This window comes from Aquarana catesbeiana, linkage group LG10 (assembly GCF_042186555.1).
Source record: "Aquarana catesbeiana isolate 2022-GZ linkage group LG10, ASM4218655v1, whole genome shotgun sequence".
Lineage (NCBI taxonomy): Eukaryota > Metazoa > Chordata > Amphibia > Anura > Ranidae > Aquarana > Aquarana catesbeiana.
In genome coordinates this window covers 210,901,193-210,925,468 of record NC_133333.1, presented here as the reverse complement: position 1 = coordinate 210,925,468, position 24,276 = coordinate 210,901,193, and the positions used below count along the sequence as shown (strand labels likewise).

The window sequence follows — 24,276 nt, the reverse complement described above, 5'->3', positions numbered from 1 at the left end:
CTCAAAAGGTGAAACATCAGAGGTCTGTTTAGACCCCCCATATCTCACCATTGCCACCCAACAGGGCTCCTAAAAAATATTTTTTTTGAAAATGGAAAATAAAATAAAATTACAAAAATGAAAAACTACTGACACAATTGTCGCACTTGCGACTGGACCTTGGTGTTCTGCCACCAGCCTCGGAGGGAAGAGCCCCGGTCGGGGGTCAGAGGGGCCCTTCATGGTTTCTTGCACCGGGGACCTGAAGGTTCTAGATACGCCACTGGCACAAAACGTGCCAGAACAAATATACCAGGGACTTACACTCAACGAGGAAGAAGAAGCATATGATTCCCATGGCACCGATTATAATTCCAGGTACGATGAAGGACAAGCCCCAGGCAGAGGAGACAAAAACGCCAGCGATTAGAGAGCCCAATATGTTGCCGACAGCTGTGTGAGAGTTCCAGATCCCCATGATAAACCCTCTCCTGTGAGCGGAACAAAGTAAAAAATAACAATAAGATTGTATCAATAGGAGGAGTTTACAATGTGTTGCTATTCTTCCAATATAGATAAACGGAGAAACAACGAAGTAACTTAATTATAGCATGGATAAATCACATATGGAATGGGAAAACAGACATGGATTTGATGTATATTTTTTAAGGCATCCTCAGATTTATTTTTCTTTTTGTGTTCTCAAAACGATGGCTCACTGACACACAGAGGCTGGGGGGGGTCCCAAAAACAAAATGACACTCGGGGGTCCCAAAAACACACTGACACTCGGGGGTCCCAATGACATAAGATTCTGTTGTACCAGTTAGCCCTCAAATTTCCATTCGCCTGCTCGCATTAGGCGAGTGGAAATAAGCTGAGGGCGAGAGTGGAGCTGTATCGGAGGAGGGGCGGGTGCCGCCGGCAGGCGGAGTTGAATGGGAGGCGATTCTCCTTCCAGTCTCTGTTCCGTCATTCTCTTTCCCAACTCCCACTGTGTGCTAAGAACAAGATCAGGTGGGGGAGGGGTGAAGAGGGGGATTGGGTGGGGGCTGCCAACGTTTACTTTTCCTATTACCGCCTAGCAACCAATCACCAGCTTCTTAATAAGAAAAGTTAACTTTGGCAGCTCCAACTCCCCTGTCCAGTGCTGAACTTCGCTGTAAGTCTCTCTGCATCCTAAAATCAGTGAAAGTGTCATTCATTGGTTTTAATTTTAATAATACTATATTTAATATAGCATTAAAATATTTACTTAATAAGACAGTAATGATGTGTACAATTCCTATAGTAGCCAATCGTATTTTATCCTTATTTTATTTATCACAGTCAGATCAATGAAATATGCTATTATGTTAATATTGTTAATATTTATGTTTGTAACTTAATTCTGTATAAAAACATTAAACATTTAACAGTGAGATCATTTACGAGGGCGTGTTTAGGGGAGGAATTAGGTGAAGGGCAGAGCGGGGTAGAGTAGGGGTTGGGTGGGGCAACTGGTGGGGAGTAACTCTTAAGGCCTGGCTAGTAGCTCAGGACCTGAAATTTTGAGCCTTGCCCAATGACACACTCACATTTGAGGGGTCTCAATAACATGCCAACCCTCAAAGTTCCCAATGTTGCACCAACATTGTGGTGGGGACAGTGTTTCTGGTCCCCTCTGGTGGTGGGGACCGGCAATATAGTGACAGGGTGATCCTCATGCAATATGAATTAGGAAACTACAGTGATCATCCGGCCCTTCATCTGTCAACAATAATCGCTCCACACTATCGGTATCATTTTGATCGTGTGTGTATTGAATATATGAATGTCATTTTCTATACCATTCCTTGTACTTTGATTAACACTAGTCTATAGACACAGTTTGGTACTAACCTATCGCATGACGTCATTGCCCTCTGTCTATGAAGTTAATCAACTGTTTTAAATCGATTGTTTGTCTACTTATGTGGTTTTTATTATTACTACCATTGACTGGTGGGTGTTACCCTTTGGCCATGGGCCACCCACTAATATCGGCGGTATCTCTGGATCCCTTTGGGAGGTGCCTTTTTGGATGCATATTGGTGCATATATATATATATATATATATATATATATATATATATATATATATATATATATATATATATATATGGGAAGCTGAAGGATGCAACACTGCTGGGCTCTGAGGAAGAAGGTAATCCTTCGAAAAGCGTCAGAGGGCAGTGGCCCCTGAAATCTCCTCTGTTACCAACTGGAGTCTGTGGTCACTAATTGCTGTCTGGAGATTTGTATCGCAAGTTTTCTTCCATACGTTTGTGAGTAGTTTTTTATTCAACTTTTAATAAAATATATCTAAGGATAATGCACAAGACTTGTGCACCCTTTTTCCTTTCTTTCCTTTTTGGATTGCTAGGTCCCAATGGCACATAACACAGACTAATGGCACACTATGATCTGCTGGTTCCTCTATATTGTACGAGAACATCTTTAACCTCTGAAGATACACCCAGGAAATAGGCACAGCTGTATTATGAACTTACTTTCCTTTACCAAACCAATTCCCCATGCAGGCTACCACAGACGGCCATCCTGTAGTCTGAACCAAACCATTTAATATCTACAAAAACAAAAAGCATGATTAGTGAGCATCACAAATAGACAGAATTAAATAAGAGAAGGTTTAGCCAACATTTTAAAATATTTTTTCATGGAAAGTCCTGTAAATTTCCTAACACCAAAAGGACAAAGTTAAACTAGTTTAATGCTGTCACAGGATTGTAAGGATTTATAGTAGATACTGTTGGCACCAATAAGGTAAGTCCAGTATTTTAGGGGTTTAGGTTTTAGAGTTATGACTTTAAGGAATAAGCTTTACGTTTTTTCTGTTTCAAGTTAAAAGTGGTTGTAAACATCAGACATGAAACATGAACAAAGCATATCCCTGTATAGTGTGTACTAAAAGCACAAAGTGTCACTTTTGGCTTCTGCTTCGTTCCCTCTGCTATCAGCTAAAATCACTTCTGACAAGTTTTCCTGACACCAAGAGAAAAAAGGTGACAGAGGAGGGATCTCCAGCTGAATGACAGCCTCAGCTCATTTCATGTGTGCTGTGTGGAGGGGGGTGCATCTCTGCCCTCCAATCAGCTCTCAGAGCTCTCCTCACTGAGGATCTCCAGTGTAACTTCAGTTCTCTGCCCCCTTTTTGCTGAACTCTCAGACAAGTTTAAAATTCAGCACTTTGGATTTATGTAGAGAAGAAAGGGCTGCAGATAGACAGGTGCAAATTATGCAGGATATTTTGTTTAATCTCTGTGCATCACCTGAGGCCAGTTCACTGGGTATATGTAAGGGTTTACAATCACTTTAATATGCAATATAATATATTACAGATTACTAGCCCTTAGATGTGGTGGCTACATTAGTTTTAGAAAACACCTGTTGATCCTGCCAGAAATGCAGTGTCCTGGGTGACAACCCAGAGAAAGGCATTAAAAAAAACCCAATACAGCTTGAGCCAATTTGCTCCAGCAAGGGAAAAAAATCCTTCCTGATCCCCCTAGAGGCAATCGTATATTCCTTGTATCAACTTCACCTATAATTATTAGTATCCAGTTTATTTATGTACGTTTAGGTAAGAATACAGTCCTTTCTTAAAACAATCTACTGAGCTTGCCAGAACCAGCTATCTATCCTCATAGCTGAGCTGCTCCATGCCTTTTTATCAGTTTGGTTGCTCTTCTCTGCACTGTCTCCAGTTCCCTGATATCCTTTTTGAGAACTGGTGCCCAAAACTGAACTGCATATTCCAGATGAGGTCTTACTAAATATTTGAACAGGGGCAAAATTATATATCTCTCTCTCTGCAGTCCATACCACTTTTAATACAAGAAAGGATTTTGCTCGCTTTGGAAATCGCAGCTTGGCATTGCATGCCATTAGGCTTATCTACCAGAACACCCAGATCCTTCACTATAGACTCCCCCAGTTGTACCCCCCCACCCCCCAGTATGTATGATGCATGTATATTCTTAGCCCCCCAGTGCATAACTTTACATTTATCAACAATAAACCTAATTTGACCCATAGTTGCCCAAATAAACAGTGCATTGAGGTCGGCTTGTAAGTTGGAGACATTCTGTAATGACATTATTCTACTGCATAGGTTGGTGTCATATGCAAACACTGAAGTGGTACTTTTAATCCTAGACCGTATATAATTTCTAAATGTATTAAAAAGTAATGGTCCCAACACTGAACCTTGGGGTACACCACTAATAACCTTAGACCATTTGGTGTATGAATCTCTAACCACTACTCTCTGAATTCAGTCTTTTAGCCAGTTTTCTATCCATGTACAAACTGATTTTTCCAAACCTGTAGACCAGGGGTCTTAAAGTACCGGCCCGCGGACCGGTTACAAAAGGCCAGCAGGACTGGTCCACCAGGATCAGGGCCAGACTGGCCTACCGGTATACAGGGAAATTTCCCTGTAGGCCGCCTGCCCTGGGGCCGATATGAGCTGTAACGGCAGGGCTGATCCTGGGCAGGTGCACAGAGGGGACTGCGCCCAGGCGCCACAAGCTGAGGCAGAAGCGGGAGGGGGTGCCGAAGTGCCGGATTGCTCCCCTCCCTTCTCCTTTCCTTGTGTACATCACACACACAAAACAGGGATCTCCTGCTCTGTCACGGAGCTTGGGTCTGAATTGTTCAGTGGCGCTGTAACAAAGTCCCGCTTACTGTGATAGGCAGCACACTGATCCAATGTCAGAAAAATTGAATCAGTGTGACGTGTATCATAGAGCCGGAGCCGGTCTAGGAGGTGGGACTTTGTTACAGTGGCCGCCTGGGCAATTCAAATCCAAGCTCCGTGGCACAGTGGGAGATTGTCGCTCTGTGTGATCCAGGCACTGGTGAGGCTGCATTTGGTGGGCACAGGTGAGGCGCGCTTTTGGGGGCACAGGTGAGGCACGCTTTTGGTGGGCACAGGTGAGGCACGCTTTTGGTGGGCACAGGTGAGGCACGCTTTGGGGGGGGGACAGGTGAGGCAAGCTTTTGGTGGGCACTGGTAAGGGTGCATTAGATGGGCACTGGTAAGGGTGCATTTGATGGGCACAGTGAGGCTGCAGTGACTGGTAGCAAGTAGTAACTACCACTGTATGTAGTTTAATGTTGTTTTTGAAATTTACATGTGGACCCCATGGGATATATAAAACTTGTCCAGTGGTAGTTTGAGACCCCTGCTGTAGACCTTACCTTAGACATTAGCTGTGTGGGTAACTTTGTCAAACACTTTTGCAAAATTCAAGTATACCACGTCTACAGCCACCCCTCTGTCCAAGGTTTTACTTGCCTCCTCATAAAATGGAAATCAGATTTGTTTGACAACTTCTGTCTTTCATGAATCCATGCTGTCTGTTACTTAGAATATTTTTTTCCAGCAAGAACTCATCTACGTGGTCTTTTAATAAACTCTCCAGTATCTTTCCAACTATAGAAGTTCAACTGAAATATAGTTACTTGGTAAAGACTTTGATCTTTTGTGCACCAAAATATGTTTTGGTGCACAAACACGGCACTGGCCTTCCTTTTCTGTGAGCCCCTATCACTCCCTCTAACTACATTAACCCATCTTCCTACCTGATAATCCTGACTTGCCCTTCCACCCTCCACATCAACCCCACTGACCACCTGCTCAGCAAGCAGAGGACCCCCTTTCAAGGTTGTCCTTTCTGCTCAGTGTTGCAACTTGCTCCTCCAGATCTCTAATGTGAGCTTCTAGAAGGGCAACCTGCCCACATTTGTCCCAGTGGTATCCACCCTGGAGCTGTTGCAGCATTTTTGCATACATGTGGCACACTGTGCACTGAGCAAAACCTTCAACCTTGCTAGCACTCATTTCTCAGTTACAATAGAATTACTTATAGGAAGATTACTATGTTACTTACAGGTTAGAAGACTCCTGTCTTAACTCCTGTTTTCAACTCCTGGTTTTTAAACTCTCCACTTTTGTTCACAAATTCCACATACAAGCCAGCATCGGCAGTGAGCCAGCGCAAATGTGAGCTGTATGAAAACGTATATACACACCTGTGAGCAATTAACCACTCCCCTTAATTAGCAGACTGAGAAAGGAGAAAAAAAAAATAATCTAAGGTTTGGTAAGCTGCAATATATGATATATTTTTTTGTTTTGGGGCTTGGAAGCATTTACTCTTTGGGCTTAGATGCACTTTAATTTTTTTTTCTGTATGTCCAAATTTTATTTTATTTTTTTAAGTTATAAAATAAAAATACCCTCTTTTTTGTAGTGAAATTCCACTTCCTGCCCTCCCGCTCCAGTGCTTTATGATGGTATAAAATGAGCAAATGCCACACTCCTCAATATAAATGTCCTAGGATACTGTGGAAAATAGTGGACATGTTTTACCATCTCTGATGCATTAGAGAGTGCACTGGGCAGTGGGATCAAACCCTGGCACCTACAGGACTGCAGAGTCATATTTTTTTTTTTAGGTACCCTGTACTACTGCTTAAACAGGCAAGTGCGTAGGACTATGAAAATGGGAATTGGATGCGGCTTTTTACGCATTCCAATTCGCATGACAGGCAAGTTTGACCAGCTCTCAATGGAGCCGGTTAACACATGTCCGTGGCGGCCCCGGTCCGCATTGAAAAAGGGTCCGGTGCGTGTTTGGGTCCAGTTCAGGTGCGAATTCAGGTAAAATTTCTAACCTGAATCGCCGGACCCCAGGCACGAACCCGCAGCCGCACATATGTGACATTGGCCTTAGTACAGAGTCTATCTGGCTGAAACTGACTTCAACTGAGTTTTAACTGATAGAATCAACCAAAAGCTGGCCAAATACTATACAATCTCTCTTACATTTACCAAAAATATGAAATAGGAGGACACGCCTAAGTAATCTATTAAATCTGTATCAAATGTGGTAAGCCCTTTTACTACCTAGTTGATGGCAGATCTAAAGGAGATTGTACAGTCAGATTATTCAGTATATGGTCACCTAAAGGGTTAAACTAATGTTATGGATCAGGGCATGTGGAGAACCATTTCTGATTTTAGTACTGAAAAACACTACTGTTCTTCACGCCAAAACCTAGCATACTGTTATATTGGCATTCTATTTTGTGGTTATTTTACATAATGGTATTGCTCTTTGATATAACGATCTCACCTGGAAGAGGATATAGTACCAGAGGGCGTGAATTTTCCAGTAAAAGCCCAGCCCCAGGAAAGCAGTGAACACACCACAGATGAACATACCACCGGACAAATAATAGCGCAACGGAAGACGTTCCCCAAAGATACCGCTGCAAGCAAAGAAAAAACAAGTAATAAAAGATTATTTTTCTTTTACATGTTCTCTATGGTCTTCTATTATCAGAAAGCTGCTAAACAGTAGGAACAGCTTATTTACTTCATTATGATCTGTCACTTACCAACAATAAATCTATTTTGGCTGCTCTGTGAAGCAACTGATGGTTTTAAAGCCTTAATTCGAGGGATAGAATGAATAGCTTGAAGACAGTAACAAGCTGGTCTATAGTGTGCAGTTAATATTAGGGGTAAAGTTTTTTTTCTCAAAGCTCACCATTGATAAAATATCGCTGAAGCAGAAACTGTTTTGCTTCTGCAAAAATTTTCTTAAAAAAAAAAAATTTTTTTGTGCATTTGATCAATATTTGTGTGCTGTCACTTTTTTAGCATACTTTATTTTACCATTTATTTTCTGTGAAAAAAAAATAAATAAAAATGTAAAAACGGTGAGACTAATAAGGGGTCGGTTTTGGGCACAGGGATAGATTTAAACCCCACTGCTTCATTAAATAAAATTAAAAAAAAAATAATTTTGCCCCTTCCTCTCTGTAGCTAGGAGATGATCTGTATAGCTAGTCTCAGAGTCTTTTCAATGTGTCTTTAGTTTCTGTTCTGAGAAATTGCTGGAGCTAGGCATACTACGATTTTTTTTTTACCTTTATCTGATTTTCATCTGTGATGATCTGTACAAGTTTGGATTAAAGCCTTCTACGATTTGAAAAATGTAATTTGGATTGAGTCACTGTCTGCTAACTCTACAGAGACTGTAAATTACAGCTATCTTGCCACAAATGGATCAGTTATAGAGATCACTTTCAGTGCTTAGATTGGAGAGGCAGAACAGACATTTTTTTTTATGCCAAATTCTTCAGGTTTTGGATCTAACTTTGGGGAAAAGAAAAAAACTCTCAATATTGTTCATGTTCAGTTGTTGTATGTGCTACAGCTTTAACTGCTTAACAAGAACACATACCCTAGAAAATGATAATTTTGTCCTCTTAATTTTTGAACATGGACATAAATGTCTTGAGGCAGAGTGAAGACTGACCTATTGCCTGAATTAAGGGCCAATCAAATTCCAGGCCTTTGAGCAGATTCTATTACTTGTTATATTGTAGTTTGTTTTACTGAATTTGTGTACATATGATGTAGTTGGGTGCAAATTTTACACTTGTCGTTCAGAGCAGTGGTTCTCAACCACCAGGCTGCAGCCTCCCTCCTTTCTTTAGCTAAGGGACACTCAAACTGGGCCACTGGAAAGCCAGAGCATCATCCAGTGGGTGTCTAGTACACGCACATCTCCACAAATCTATAGATTTCACATACACTGACCATCAATATCCTTTCTCAAATTGACACTGGATCATTTTTTCCTCCATCTGACACTGCAGAATTTTTTACAGTCAATTATGGGCCATTTTTGCCCTAGAGGGGCATTTTTACCTTCTGCTACTGACCTATGATGCTGAGAAATTTTACTCCCACTGACAGTGAATCGTTTTTCCACTGACGCCAGCCATTTTTTCTCTTACTGACCATCAAAAGCAGAGCATTTTCTTTACACCTAAAGGGGTAAAGGGCACCAAGTTCTATAATCCCACTGCTGCACTCTGTATACTGTGTTTCATTTTACACACTCCTGAGCTCTGTGCTCTATACCAGTAGTTCTTGACCACTGATCATTTTTTAGTCCATTTTCAAAATACATATTTTATATTCCCACACTTTTATTGTATTTTTTTTTTTTTTAAATGGTTGGGGCATGGAAGGTTTTGGAAGAATTTACCAGGACCTGGTCTCACAAAAAAAAAAACATAAAAACTGGATTTATAAGCTTGGCAAACAGGAGTTTCCTTTATTTAGGTAAAACACAAGATTACTGTTTCAGGTAGACTTTTTTATTCATTTAATTACACTTCTGAAGTGGTGCTAATTATATAAAACTATGAAAAATCAAAAGGCAATTCAGCCATTTAAACCAGATCCTACTGGGAGTTGTTTACTTTAAATTACAATTACTGGGTTCCATCATGAAAATAAAAGCATGCTGCTTCAGCATTAATCATTTCATTATTCTGGGAGATAAATATTTATTGTTCACACGCCTGCTGGAAATACCAACAAATATCATATTTCAGGTTTCTGTTATTGATCCTCTAAAACCAGCCTGTGAATTATTGACTTTAGTATTATTGAAATGGCTGCCAATGCCATAGGACCTGGCCCACGTCCACCAAAATGAACTCCCAAGGACTCCTAGCTTTCTTCAGAAACACGTACACCATATGCAATGTCAAAAACGAACAGTCCAAAGAAAGATGCAGAGATCAAGATCATTTATTGAAATCAGACACAAATACAGCAGGTGGCAGAGAATGCCTTAATGTACTTTGTGGCTACAATTCTTATATCAGAAGGCTAAACCTGATCAAGAGTTAATGTTTGTGCTTAGGATAAAGCCTTTTAAAAAGGGACATTTCTACCCAAGAAAGAGAAATTTTCAGGAACCGCAAGACAACTGGGAGAACTTTTGGATATAGGGAGGTACCTTTCCCTACAAAGAAGGTGGAATAGAGAAGACTATATGGTCAAATGCTAGTGGACACCTGACCATCACAAGTATATGAGCTTGTTGGATATCCCATTCCAAAACCATGGCCATTAATATGGAGATGCCCACTTTGTAGCTATAACAGCCTCCATTATTCTGGCAGGCTTTACACAAGATTTTGGAGTATGTCTGTGGGAATTTGTGCCCATTTGTGAGGTCAGGTATTGATTTTAGATGAGAAGACCATGGCCATTAATATGGAGATGCCCACTTTGTGGTTATAACAGCCTCCATTCTTCTGGCAGGCTTTACACAAGATTTTGGAGTATGTCTGTGGGAATTTGTGCCCATTTGTGAGGTCAGGTATTGATTTTGGATGAGAAGACCAGTCTCTCAATCAGCATTAAAATTCATCTGAAAGGTGTTCAGTAGAGTTGAGGTTAGGGCTCTGTGCAGACACCGGAGTTCTTACACACCAAACTGGTCAAATCATGTCTTTATGGAGCTGGCTTTGTTTTGAGCCAGGAGAATACCAGATTGAAGGACAGTCCAAGCGTATTGCCTATTGCAAAGTTTAATCACGTCACAAACATTGTCTTCTATGCATGTTGTGCCAGGACCTCTCTCAGCCTAGCACCAAATGAGGAGATTTGTCAGATACTACTTTAAGAATAGAGTCCGATAAATGCAGAAGTGAGGTAATCCATGTTTAATGTTTTGCCAAATTCATCAACATTTTTAAAGAACGATTAGGGGCAAAGCACTCATTACTTTGCATGTTTCTGAAATTCCTGATAACTTAAAAGCCTTGGCATTTATTTTATCTACTGTAAACAACCTAGTAAAGTTGAAATGCAATAAAAGTTTTATTGTTTACTTTGAAATTTGCTACGTTGCTGGGTCTTCCAGAATAGAGTGTCTCAAACTTCCTATACAGTATGTAGAATCTTTGAATAAAGGAACATCGTCAACTGGTACAGTGAGAACTGAAATGGCAGGATCAACTACTGCTACAGACCACTTCTTCATAAACACTTTTCTATTTGATCAGCAATGATTTTTAAAAGGAGTGAAAATCTTTTTGGAGTGACCCATTTGGCATACTAATTGTTTGCGGACAGGGAATTTCTTTTTATATATTTTGCTGGTCTCTTTGTACACAAAGAGACATGGCAAGATGGAGGAAAAACCAAGTACCAAAATGCCAAAGCTTTTGTGCACAGCAGAAGTGAGCATATCCACATTAGCAAGCAGATTACATGAAGCTGCTGCTTTAGGTGTATAGGAGTATGGGGATGAGAAATCTTCCACAACCTACTCTAATATTGCCTCTATTTTCCTCTTTCCGTTCTGTGTCCACCTCTTCCAGACGAGGCATATCTGAATCTGACTCATTTAAAGATGAAGGAGCTAGAGAAGAGGCCTGGCGTTTTGTAGCCCTGAACAGAGTTGACTGTATTAAAGTAGTTAGCTGTCTGAGAAATTGTGACATAGGTGCAGAAAAATCTGCCTTTGTTATGTAGGGGACTCTTTGCATGCCTGAAAATGGAACAAGAGTCAGATGCAGAGACCGGTGTGCAAGGGAAGCACTATCACTCTGAGGTTGAGTGTTGTATGGGCTTTCAGCAGAGCAATTGTTTACCTTAGTTTTCACCATGGCTTCCTGTCGCCTGGTTTCCACTATAGTTATGGGTGAGGGTATGTGTGTGCGCGCATGTGCTGTCGGCGGCACGCTTCTGCTGTGATTACTCACAGCAGAAGCCGATCTGCAGGTGCTGCGCAATGGATGTCCGCTGGCACCTAGGGATCGTCGGGGAGAGACACAGAACGGAGCTCTGCCTATGTAAACAAAGCAGAGCTCCGTTCTGACAGGGGGAAAGTGATGAACTTTGTGTTCCTGCAAAGCAGGTGATAAAATCCATCTCTTCCCTTAGTAAAAAGCCGCACACAGTTTATACAAAATCATCGGCTAGGCACATTTAACCCTTTGATCACTCTAGACGTTTAACCCCTTCCCAGCCAGTGTCATTAGTACAGTGGCAGTGCTGTATTAGTGTCACTGGTTTGTGATTCCCACAAAGTGTCAGTTGGTGTCTGATTGTCCATCGCAATATTGCAGTCCCACTACAAGTTGCTGATCACCACCATTGCTAGTGTATATATATATATATATATATATATATATATATATATATATATATATATATATATATATAAATTAAAAAATAAATAAATAAAAAATTTCCAGGAAATATACCATAGTTTGTATATGCTATAACAACTTTTGCGCAAACCAATCAATATACTATATTAAGAGTTTATAGAAGATTCCAAAGAAAAAAAATAAATATTAAACTAGTTAAACTATGAATCATTTTGATGTTTTTTTTACGAGAGAAGAGGTCCATCACCTTAGGACACTAGCAAAAAACTGAAAACTCAAGGGTTTGGATAGGGTTATTCCTTGAGGTGCCCAAGGGGCGTGTCCTCAAAAGCCTGCAAGTGTCTAATCATCTGAAGGTAAAAGACTAGAACCCAGGGTCTAAATACCCCAGCTGACATAGTGCTATCTCTAAAAGTTAGATTTTGACTCCAGGTTACAATCTACTATGGATCCAACTCTCCACTAACACATACATAACTCTTATATGGGGCAGAATATTAAGATGAGGTTTCTAAAAACACGTCCAAACAGTTCCCCATAAAGATTAGAATACTGGTAGGCAAGAATTGGCAGTAACAACAAGCAAGATCTGATGACTGCCATACCATTATGGTCACTTGCTCTGTTGGGTCACATTCTTTAACTTGTGCCTGGCCTTCAGCCCTGCTGGGCTCCAAATATTAGTATAGCATATTTTTCCAATGTAGTAGTAGTAGTAGTAATAGTAATAGTAGTAATAGTAGTAGTATTTGTCAAAATCTCATCAGTGATATCTTCATATACTGACCTCAGGAACATGCCAATGGCATACGATACTAGAAACGCTGTGTCCAGAGACCCCAGAAGTTCTTTATAATTGGGACCATCTAGAAAGAAAAGACCAAAAATGTATTTTCTTTACATACTGTATTTCTATAGCAGCAGCCAAATTAAGCTATAATGTTGCTCATTTTATGTAAAATATGGTATATTATGGTATATAAAGTCTAATTGTTTTATGCGTTTTTCTTTCTGTATGGCTTTGAAAAACCAATTAAAAAAAAAAAAAATTAAAAGGTATAAACTTGTCCAGGCTTCAGAATGCAAAAAACACATTTTGAAAAAAAACTTTACTTGAAGGTAAGAATGTAGCACTATGATTTCACATATTTAGAATGAACCATATATGAACCAGGAATTCAAAATTTCCTTCACTGGAAAATATTTTGTAAGCATCCGACATGTGTGACTTAACAGAAAAATGATTTTACACATAGATTTAGTCACATGTCAGCTATGGGTCTAGTGTTAAGATTTTCCAAACAAAAGAGAATTCAAGGAGAAGTGACTGACATTAAAAATAACCCCATTATTACTCATTGATTAAAATAGCACAGAGGAAATAGTTGCTGTGCTGATCTTAGGATATGTAAAAAAAAAAAAAAACAATTATGGAATACTACAGATTTATTCCAAAGGCAATAATGTTGCCCTTCACACCTAAACACTTAAGTTGATGTAAACCTAAATCACTCAAATCCCATATATTAAAAGCTTGAACCTGAATATATTTTCAAATGAATGATATATCAACAGGTCTGATCTTCCAACTGACATGCAACATCTGCCACAATACACTAGTGAAATTGTGTTTAAAATTCTCTGCTTTAAGAACATTTGTTCGATTTTTTTAATCATTAGTGGGGTCAAATCAACATTCTTTTTCAACCACAATTACAAGAAAATTTGAAGTAGCTGGTTGTAAATTTTCTCTTGAATGTACAAATTTCTAATGGTGTATGTGGCTTTCCTTCAGTAAAATCTATTAGTACCAAAGTCAAAAGCTAAAAGCAAACAAAATCTTGTCAGACTACACTTGTCAAGTTACGGAATGTACTTACAATTTTTGTATGGTTCAACAGTCACTCAAAAAAAAAAAAAAAAATCTACAAGCGTATGGCTAGTTTTACCAGGACCCACAACTTAGGGCAGGGGTAGGCAACCTCAGCACTACAAATCCCATCATGCCTCTGGAGTCATGTCTGTGATTGTCAGGGTCTTGCAATGTCTCATTGGACTTGTAGCTTCACTACAGCTGGAGGGCCGAGGTTGCCTACCCCTGGCCTAGGGCTATGTGCCAGTCACATGGGGGGTGACTAAAAACTCACCTGTGATCACGCAAGCATTATGTGACCATGGCAATGGGAATCCGCTTAAAAAAAGTAATTAAATGCAGTTTACAACCTTTACACAAGCCCCTTATCTGCTAATTGTGTGTAAATTAAATGATTCAGTGTTGGATTTCAATGACTAGGGCCAATAAATGAGCAACACAAAGGATGATGAATGGTCACTAATGTCCTATTTGTGCCAGCAGGTAAATACATTCATGGCATTATAATCATATCCTTCACTTTATTATGGAAGACCGAGGGCAATAGATGTCTAGTGTCTGCCATCTCTCTTTCATATACTGTCGATACTCTGCGGGGTCTACATAAACATTGCTCACCTCAGTGGCAACACATGCATAGAATAGTCAGCCTTTCTTGGAAATGCCCATTGTTCTTTTTCTTCCCATCCATGTTTGTTGGCATTGGTAAAGAAAAATATCGGTTTAGAATGGCTAAATAACCATGTGAAAAACACACACACTGTTCCAATTTGCTTTTAACCTTTTTCTTTTGGTAAACAAAAAAACTAATAAAAAGATCTACAGGTCATTAAAAAGGCTGAATGTATTAAATATATTTTAAACGTCAGCAAGCTTAGTCTCATTCAGAGCACTAGTGACATTTTACTGCAGGTCTCACTTTGTGACATAGGCACCAGGACTATTTGACACACACATACATATATACATATACACAGTTGTGCTCATAAGTTTACATACCCTGGTAGAATTTGATTTCTTGGCCATTTTTCACAGAATATGCCGATAACACAAAAACTTTTCACTCATGGTTAGTGTTTGGCTAAAGCCATTATCAACTGTATTTACCCTTTTTAAATCAAAATGGAAACAGAAACTACCCAAATGACCCTGATCAAAAAAAAGTTTACATACCCCAGTTCTTAATACTGTGTATTGCCCCCTTTAAAATCAATGACAGCTTGAAGTCTTTTGTGGTATTTGTGGATGAGGCTTATTATCTTCTCAGATGGTAAAGCTGCCCATTCCTCTTGGCAAAAAGCCTCCAGTTCCTGTAATTTTTTGGGCTGTCTCCCCAAAGTAGCTCAATGATATTAAGGTCAGGAGACTGAGATGGCCACTCCAGAACCTTCACTTTATTCTGCTGTAGCCAATGACAGGTCGACTGGGCCTTGTGTTTTGGATCATTGTCATGTTGGAATGTCCAAGTACGTCCCATGCGCAGCTTCCTGGCAGATGAATGCAAATGTTTCTCTAGTATTTTTTGATAACATACTGCATTCATATTGTCATCAATTTTGACCAAATTTCCTGTGCCTTCATAGCTCACACACCTCCAAAACATCAGCGATCCACCTCAATGTTTCACAGTAGGAATGGTGTACCTTTCATCATAGGCCTTGTTGACTCCTCTCCAAATGTAGCGTTTATGGTTGTGGCCAAAAAGCTCAATTTTGGTCTCATCACTCCAAATTACTTTGTGCCAGATGCTTTGAGGCCTGTCTCTGTGCTGTTTGGCATATTGGAAGCAGGATACTTTGTGGCATTTGCGTAGTAATGGCTTTATTCTAGCGACTCGACCATGCAGACCATCTTTCTTCAAGTGCCTCCTTGTTGTGCATCTTGAAACAGCCACACCACATGTTTTCAAGAGAGTCCTGTATTTCACCTGAAGTTATTCGTGGGTTTTTCTTTGCATCCCGGACAATTTTCCAGGCAGTTGTGGATGAAATTTTAGTTGGTTTTCCTGACCGTGGATTGGTTTCAACAGAACCCCTCATTTATCCACTTCCTGATTAGAGTTTGAACACCGCTGATTGACATTCTTAATTCCTTGGATATCTTTTTATATCCCTTTCCTGTTTTATACAGTTCAACTACCTTTTCCAGCAGACAGTGGCGTCACTAGGGTTGGTGTCACCTGGTGCGGTAAAACATGGTGTCGCCCCCTCTCCACCAACTATAGTCGCCCCTCAGTACAGACCCCCCCTCCTTCCAAGTATAGTCACCCCCCCACTTAGTACAGACCCCCCTTCCTCAGTATAGACCCCTCACTAAGTATAAACCCGCTCCATCAGTACAGACCCCCCCCCCAGTACAAACCACCCCCTCCATTAGTACAGCCCCTCCCCAGCATAAGCTACCCACCTCCATCAGTACAACCCCCCCACCAGCACAAGCTAACACCTCCATCAGCACAGCCCCCCAAGGACAAACTACCCCCTTTAACAGTACAGCACCCCCAGGACAAACTACCCCCCTTTATCAGTACAGCCTCCCTACCAGAACAAACTACCCCCCCACCTTATCAGTACAGCCCCCCACCTGTCGCAACACCGCAGAGTACACCCCTCACATGTTGTAAATATTTTGAAATGACACTTTGCTACAATGTAAAGTAAAGAGTGTACAGCTTGTATAACAGTGTAAATTTGCTATTCCCCCAAAATAACTCACACTATTAATATCTAAACTGCTGGCAACAAACGTGAGTACACCCCTAAGTGAAAATGTCCAAATTAGGCCCAATGAGCCATTTTCCCTCCCCGATGTCATGTGACTCATTAGTGTTACAAGGTCTCAGGTGCGAATGGGGAGCAGGTGTGTTAAATTTGGTGTTATCAATCTCACCCTCTCATATTAGTTACTGGAAGTTCAACATGGCGCCACAGGACATGGTTCCAGTAATCCATGTCCTTAGTCTGCTTGTCTTCAAGTTTGTAAGCTTTCTTGTGCATCATCTTTAGAAGAGGCTTCCTTCTGGGACAACAGCCATGCAGACCAATTTGATGCAGTGTGCGGCATATGGTCTGAGCACCAACAGGCTGACCCCCCACCCCTTCAACCTCTGCAGCAATGCTGGCAGCACTCATACGTCTATTTCCCAAAGACAACCTCTGATTATGACGCTGAGCATGTGCACTTCTTTGGTCGACCATGGCGAGGCCTGTTCTGAGTGGAACCTGTCCTGTTAAACCGCCGTATGGTCTTGGCCACCGTGCTGCAGCTCAGTTTCAGGGTCTTGGCAATCTTCTTATAGCTTAGGCCATCTTTATGTAGAGCAACAATTCTTTTTTTTCAGATCCTCAGGGAGTTCTTTGCCATGAGGTGCCATGTTGAACTTCCAGTGACCAGTATGAGAGAGTGAGAGCGATAACACCAAATTTAACACACCTGGTCCCCATTCACACCTGAGATCTTGTAACACTAATGAGTCACATGACACTGGGGAGGGAAAATGGCCAATTGGGCCCAATTTGGACATTTTCAATTAGGGATGTACTCACTTTTGTTGCCAGCGGTTTAGACATTAATGGCTGTGTGCTGAGTTATTTTGAGGGGACAGCAAATTTACACTGTTTTATAAGCTGTACACTCACTACTTTACATTGTAGCAAAGTGTAATTTCTTCAGTGTTGTCACATGAAAAGATCTAATAGAATATTTACAAAAATGTGAGGGGGGTGTACTCATTTTTGTGATTGAATATATATATATATATATATATATATATATATATATATATATATATATATATATATATATATAATCAATGTCTGTAGTTTTAGATCCTTGGTGTATTTTATGTTGCCCTGATGAAGTAGGAGTGTTAAGCCCCTGAAAGGTGTTGGCTTTTTCACTCCTTGCCGTGATCAATAAACTCATTCAAGTCCTATGGCACGCTCGTCCTTTTTAGTGCACATCTGAGCTCCATAGGGACCCTTTGGGAAACATATCTGCCTCTAAAAGTTAGGCCACCCCATTTTGTTATCCACCTATCCTTGGGTCAAGAGCTCCAACAACACATATTTCCTTTAAAACTACCATGTGCCTAATTCAGGCAAGCCATTGCGTGAGATTCTGTAACATTATTGGCACAGGTGACAAATTCAGGTACTTCCAACTACTGTCAGTTTAAGAAGCTAGAAAAGTTTTATCAGCACTGATGTCATCAGTGTGAGGTTAGTCTATTCCCACTTACCGAACGGGGCCCAGTTACACCATGTGGTGTCATTTTCGGAGAGGTTACCTGGAGGTTTGGGAAATTCAGAGCAATTTCGATGCAGCTGACCCTGTAAGCACAAAACAAGACATGTTATTAATGTACAACAGCTGTGTAAAGAGCCAGAATAATGTGCACTGACCTATAGGAAACATTTAGAAGTTAGTTCTTTGTAACTGGCTCAGTTAAGAAATACATTTTTATTGGTTGATATGGGTTAGTGCATATCATTTGTGCTCTGTGCTTATATACTATATGCAACATGTCACAAGTGTCATTTTCTCACTACAGACACATAAGTGACTTGTAGCTAGTGATGAAAATGTTCACAGCACCCTGCATCAGTACTCCTCTCAGCACAGGGCACAGTGGAGGATCAGGCATTTCACACATCTGAGAATGTCTGATGCAGAACGCAAGGAGCACAATTGGGGGAACAGGGACAGAGTGCTGGCACCCCATAACAGGAAGTGCCTGAACAAGGACCTGTATGGCAGGATCACTTTAATGAAGGCTGCAGATTTAAAGTGGAACAAAAGTTCCACTGTGATAAAACTGTGATCAGCCAAGCATTTAATTGCAGAAGAGACATTGCATGTATAACATACCTACCTGTCTGCTTACAGCAATCCCCAGACTGTAAACTAAGCTGTGCATGAACTGCTCAGCTAACAGCAGCCGGGCCGATTCGCTGTGCCAGGATGACTAGATCCTGAGCATGAATGACATCATCCTGTGCCAGGCCAATGAAGACGGATGAAACCCGGCACACAGGAGAAGATGCCAGCACTAGCGAGGGAGCTTGGGAAGGCAAGTGTTCCTCTCTTTAGATCCGCTTTAAGAGTATTGAAAATACATCACGTGGAAGCTCTGATGAAAAGTCCAGTATATTGGCTGAAGGTATGTTGGTGGGTGTAGATGGCTCCTCTGTAATACCATTCTCACCATTGTTACAGGCAAACCCGGGGGGAGCAGCTGACAAACATATGATATGGATGATGGTTTCAATGAAAGGCACTCAGTATAAAGAGAACGCTCTGAACTCATAATGGGGAAAACTCCCCCCCCCCCTTCTGGTTTTTGAGATCGAGAATAATATAAAAGTATAATAATAATAATAATATGTGTATATATATATAGAAATTACACTTTGCTACAATGTACAGTAGTGATTGTACAGCTTGTATAACAGTGTAAATTTGCTGTCCCCTCATAATAACTCAACACGCAGCCATTAATGTCTAAACCGCTGGCAACAAAAGTGAGTACACCCCTAAGTGACAAAAAATCTAAATTGAGCCCAATTAACCATTTTCCCTCTCCGGTGTCATGTGACTCGTTTGTGTTACAAGGTTTCGGGTGTGAATGGGGAGCAGGTGTGTTAAATTTGGTGTTGTCGCTATCACTCTCTCATACTGATCACTGGAAGTTCAACATGGCACCTCATGGCAAGTAGGGATGAGCTTTCTGTTCGAGTCGAACATGAGTTTGACTCGAACACTGGCTGTTCGCCCGTTTGTTGAAAACGGAACATTATGGGCGTTTCAACATATACATGCAATTGGGCGTTTCAAGGCAAGCTACATTTGCATGCAGACCTCCTAGGTAACGCCCACATGTGATGGTGACCATCCACAATTAAAAACTGAAATCCAATGAATGAAAAGGGGTGGGATATAATTAGTCAGGCTGGGGAGGAAAGAGCTAGAAGATGCTGGATGTCCTTCAGCCAGGAAATGAGGAAGTCTCCATCTGACTTGCTGCAGCGTCCTATGCACATTGTGAGAAGCTCACAGTGTGCAGTGAAATCAGAGTAAGTCATTTCAGTACAGGAGAGGAGCTTGTGCAACTGTGCAAGACTAAAAGGGAAGGATGGAGGTCAGATTTAACATACAGGTACTCTTCAAATACATGCTACATAGAAAATCACTACTCACCTTTACCACACTGAGGGGTTTTCTTGACAAGTGATAACTGGTGTAAAACACGAAAGTCAAAACCATAATGTACCCCCGATACCTACAGGAAAGAGAAGAGAGATAAAAACAAACATTCAGAGTTCCCCTTCAGATTGTGACGGTCAAATTTTTTATGTTAATTTTTAGCATTTCTAGCCGCAGACATCTTGAGTAAGGGCTGATGATTGATGTGGCATATACTTCCTAGAATCCATCTGCCCTTAGCCCAGATTTGTTGTGCCCCCCAAGTTTTCAGAGTGCATCCAGGGATGCAAAGGGGGCCCTCTCGTGGGGACCGTTGATGCAAGGGGGGCACCCCCGCTGGGCCCGTTGATGCAAGGGGGGCACCCCGGAGACATTCCTATATACAGTGAAATAATAGAGAACAAATGCAGCCACCCTTCAAAAAGTAGTTATATCACAGCTAGAAAAAAAAAAAAAAAAGAAGGAAGGACTTCGGTGATTTGGAGAAGGCTGAGAGCAACAGAAAAGTTCGGAGCCAAGAATATATATTTGAATATAACTTTATTTTCCAAACCTGAGTTTAGTGTCACTTTAAGGACAGTATGTGTTTAATTACACACTGAAATCTGTGCAATTATAAGTCATGGGCTGCCATTAAGAGAGCCGCAGAACTGTGCAAATGCCAAACCCAGCCTTATGTCCTTCCATTTTCCCATACAGAAAACATTGAGCATTGAGCAGAGTAAACACATTGGTTATACGGTATATGAAACATCCGAACTCCCTGCAGTGCCGGTCTGGCTGCACAGTAACATTTTGATACAATTTAGAATGGAATTTCGTAGTGATAGCAGCAACTGCCGACCACACAAGACCATTAGAAGTCCAAACTTCTTAGAAGAATGCCAGCCTATGACAAACAGGGAGATCAGTTTTACACAACAAAAGCAAATGAATAGACAATGTGCCTGATCAGAGCGTATCAGATAGTCTGCCTGTGAAGGCTTAAAGAGGCATTAAACCCGCAAACAAATGTAATAGCTTCCTTGGCTGTAAGGGATAGGATAGTTTAGTTCATCTTTAAAGCGTATCTAAACCCAAAAAGTAATATATTGCATTTTATTGATCCTTAGATGCGGTGGCTGCATTCGTTTTCTTTTTGTATTTCTTTTTCCCTTTAATTTTTTTTTTCCCATAATTTTTAGTTTTGTGGATAATTTGTACAAACAAGAGGTTATCATACAGGTGATCCAACCAGTAACACTTTCTGTCCTAAGCTTAGTACACGCAGGCTGAATGTCAGGCGACATCAGCCGGTTCAAAAGAAAGCAGCCGACTTTTGGCCTTTGTGTATGGCAGCCAGTCTGATAGAAGTCAACCAACTTTTGTCGAAGGGACATAACAAAAAAAAAAAGTCTGACAACCGGCTCCCAATCAGCGCTCTCAGCCAATGAGAGCCCTGACCATAGTTCTTACAGGGGGTGTCCTCCTGTCAGAACACAATAGCACAGCAGGAGAGATCGCTGTACTAACATCGGATTGTTAGAACAGCGGCTCCGACCGAGCTGTCAGTTTTTTACCATTCAATCCGCTGGGTTGAAAAAAAAAAAAAAAAACACTAGTAGTGTGTATGAAGCTTTAGGGTGGCTCTACCCCACTGGAGGAGCAACAGAGCAACCCTTGGACAGCAGCATTGTCAGTCTGGGGGGAGGGTAGTTTTAAATGCACTAGCAGATTTTGATGGATTTGACCAAAGCTGGCCATACAAGGCCTGAAATTCAGCAGGGACTGACTTTTGATCCATGTATGGGCAGGCTGTCGTATTTTGCCACTCAATAAGCACGCCCCAACTATAGCTGGCATTGCTGATCGATGCGTTCTGACGGCGGGGGAGTCTCCCCACTATCAGAATACAAAGACACTGCAGGAGGATTCCCCCATCCACAACAAATGTGTGGATGGGGGAATAGAGTCAGAGTCAATTTTTTTTTTTTCATTCAACCTATCGGTTGAACGAAAAAAGAATAATCTATGGCATGGGTGCTCAACCTGTGGCCCTCCAGCTGTTGCGGACCTACAAGTCCCTTAAGGCACTGTAAGCCACTGACAGTTACAAGCATGACTCCCAAAGGCAGAGGCATGATGGGACTTGTAGTTCCGCAACAGCTGGAAGGACACAGGTTGAGCACCCATGATCTATGGACCACCTTACAACTGACAGCTGAACTCCAGCTAACACTTTTTAAGCAAATATAGTGAACTTTTTTTTTTTTTTTTTCTTTTGGGATAAGGGTTTTTAAAAAAAAATAAAAGCGGATCGTTTTAAGCATCCCTGTCAGTGGTAAATGGTTTGTCTCAACCTTCCCACTGCCACTTTTAGTCTGTTAAAGGAAGTTGAAAAATAACAGACTAACTGGCTGTATCACCACATGAAAATAAAGGAAAAAAAAACTTCTAAAAAAAATAAATAAATAAAAACAAATGCAGGCAGCACATCTAAGAATTGGTAAGCTGCAATGCATTACAGTTTTGTTTTTGGCTTTAAAGCGGAGTTCCACACAAAAATGGAACTTCCGCTTTTCGTAACCCTCCCCCCCTCCGGTGTCACATTTGGCACCTTTCAGGGGGGAGGGGGGTGCAGATACCTGTCTAAGACAGGTATTTGCACCCACTTCCGGCATAGACTCCCATGGGAGTCTATGCCTCTTCCCGTCCCGACCGCGCTGTCTGCTGGGAACACACAGCTCCCAGGAGAGAGCGGGGACCACTAGGGACGCGCAGCGCGACTCGCGCATGCGCAGTAGGGAACCAGGAAGTGAAGCTGCAACGCTTCACTTCCTGATTCCCTCACCTAGGATGGTGGCGGCAGCTGCAGAGAACCGAGCGGGTTCTTGGCGTCCCCTGCCGACATCACTGGACCCTGGGACAGGTGAGTGGACATGTATTAAAAGTCAGCAGCTGCAGTATTTGTAGCTGCTGGCTTTTAATATTTTTTTTTTTTGGCGGTGTGGGTGGATCCCCGCTTTAATACTGCTTTAATGCCATTCCCAAGTCTCCGCATAAGCCAACTAGCAAGGCTGGTCACTAGGTGGCCAATACTGTCTCTCACTGGCACACTGGTCTCCCAGAAGATTGATCAATAGGATCGTATGAAGCTGACTCTTGTGTCCTAGTGCTTCTGTTATCCCAACCAAGCTTGAAGCTCCTAAGTCTACTTCCTGCAAGATTTATCATCCAACATGGGAGGCCTTGTTTGGTATTTTAGAAGGTCTTCAAAGAGGTTCTCTGGCTTCCAGATCCACCATTTCTAAATGGAATCAACAGGTTGCTGTGCAGGCTCATGGGCTGTGTGATGAATTACCACCTTTTCATGTTAAACCCCCATCTACTAGAGCAGTATGTCTTATAGCCTCTAGGGGGTTGGCCATCAGTTTTTACATGCCGAGTGCCCATTTCTTCTGCAGCTGGCAGTATAACTTTACAGTGCTTAAAGCATAACTATAGGCAAAACTTTTCCTCCATTTTGGATAGAGTATGGAGAAAGTGGGGGGGTTGCCATCTGGTCCCTTTACAGAGATTTCCCCTGACTTCTTGTCCCATAGCCAAACAGGAAGCGAGAGGAAATCTCTGCAAATTAACCTCCCTGACGTATTTCCGAATGTGGCTTGGGGTGGATTTTCAATACCAAAAGTGGTAACCCCGAGCCACACTCGGGATTGAATCGCAGGATACAGGTACAGCTTCCTTACCTTGTACCCAGAATCCTGCGATTTCTCCCTGCTCTGTGTGCGAGCAGTGTCCTCCGCCGGATCTATCACAGTGCCGAGCTCCGTTCCCTGCGAGCGTTGCGACGCACGGGGACGGAGAACGGCGCCAAATTAAAAAAAGTAAAAAAAACACAATACATATACAGTACACTGTAATCTTACAGATTCCATTACTGTATCAATTTATTTCACATCCCTTTTGTCCCTAGTGGTTTGTCCAATGCCCCGCATGCAGTTTTATATTATAAATACTGTTCTTTCTGCCTGGAAACTGGAAATTGTCCATAGCAACCAAAAAGTGTCCATTTACATCAAAAGTGGTTTTAGACCAGCTAGAAAACAGCAATAGTGAATTAGAATCACTTGCAGAATTGAGTGATAGTGATTTGTGGGGAAATTCGTCATCAAACACTAAAAGTAATGACAGCGACA

General features: G+C 41.4%; 1 protein-coding gene across 3 annotated transcripts in view; it reads right to left on the bottom strand.

Moving 5' to 3' along the window:
* Window positions 1-24,276, bottom strand: part of SLC37A2 (solute carrier family 37 member 2) — a 76,005-nt gene that overhangs the window by 26,363 nt on the left and 25,366 nt on the right. For all 3 annotated transcript variants that reach the window (XM_073603244.1, XM_073603243.1, XM_073603242.1), the window contains exons 2-7: window positions 20,093-20,174; window positions 18,135-18,225; window positions 12,809-12,887; window positions 7,164-7,299; window positions 2,511-2,587; window positions 304-470 (exon numbers count right to left, since the gene is read on the bottom strand). In XM_073603244.1, coding sequence (XP_073459345.1) covers window positions 304-470; window positions 2,511-2,587; window positions 7,164-7,299; window positions 12,809-12,887; window positions 18,135-18,225; window positions 20,093-20,158 — 616 coding nt within the window. In that variant the 5' untranslated portion in view covers window positions 20,159-20,174. The remainder of the gene's footprint in view (window positions 1-303; window positions 471-2,510; window positions 2,588-7,163; window positions 7,300-12,808; window positions 12,888-18,134; window positions 18,226-20,092; window positions 20,175-24,276) is intronic.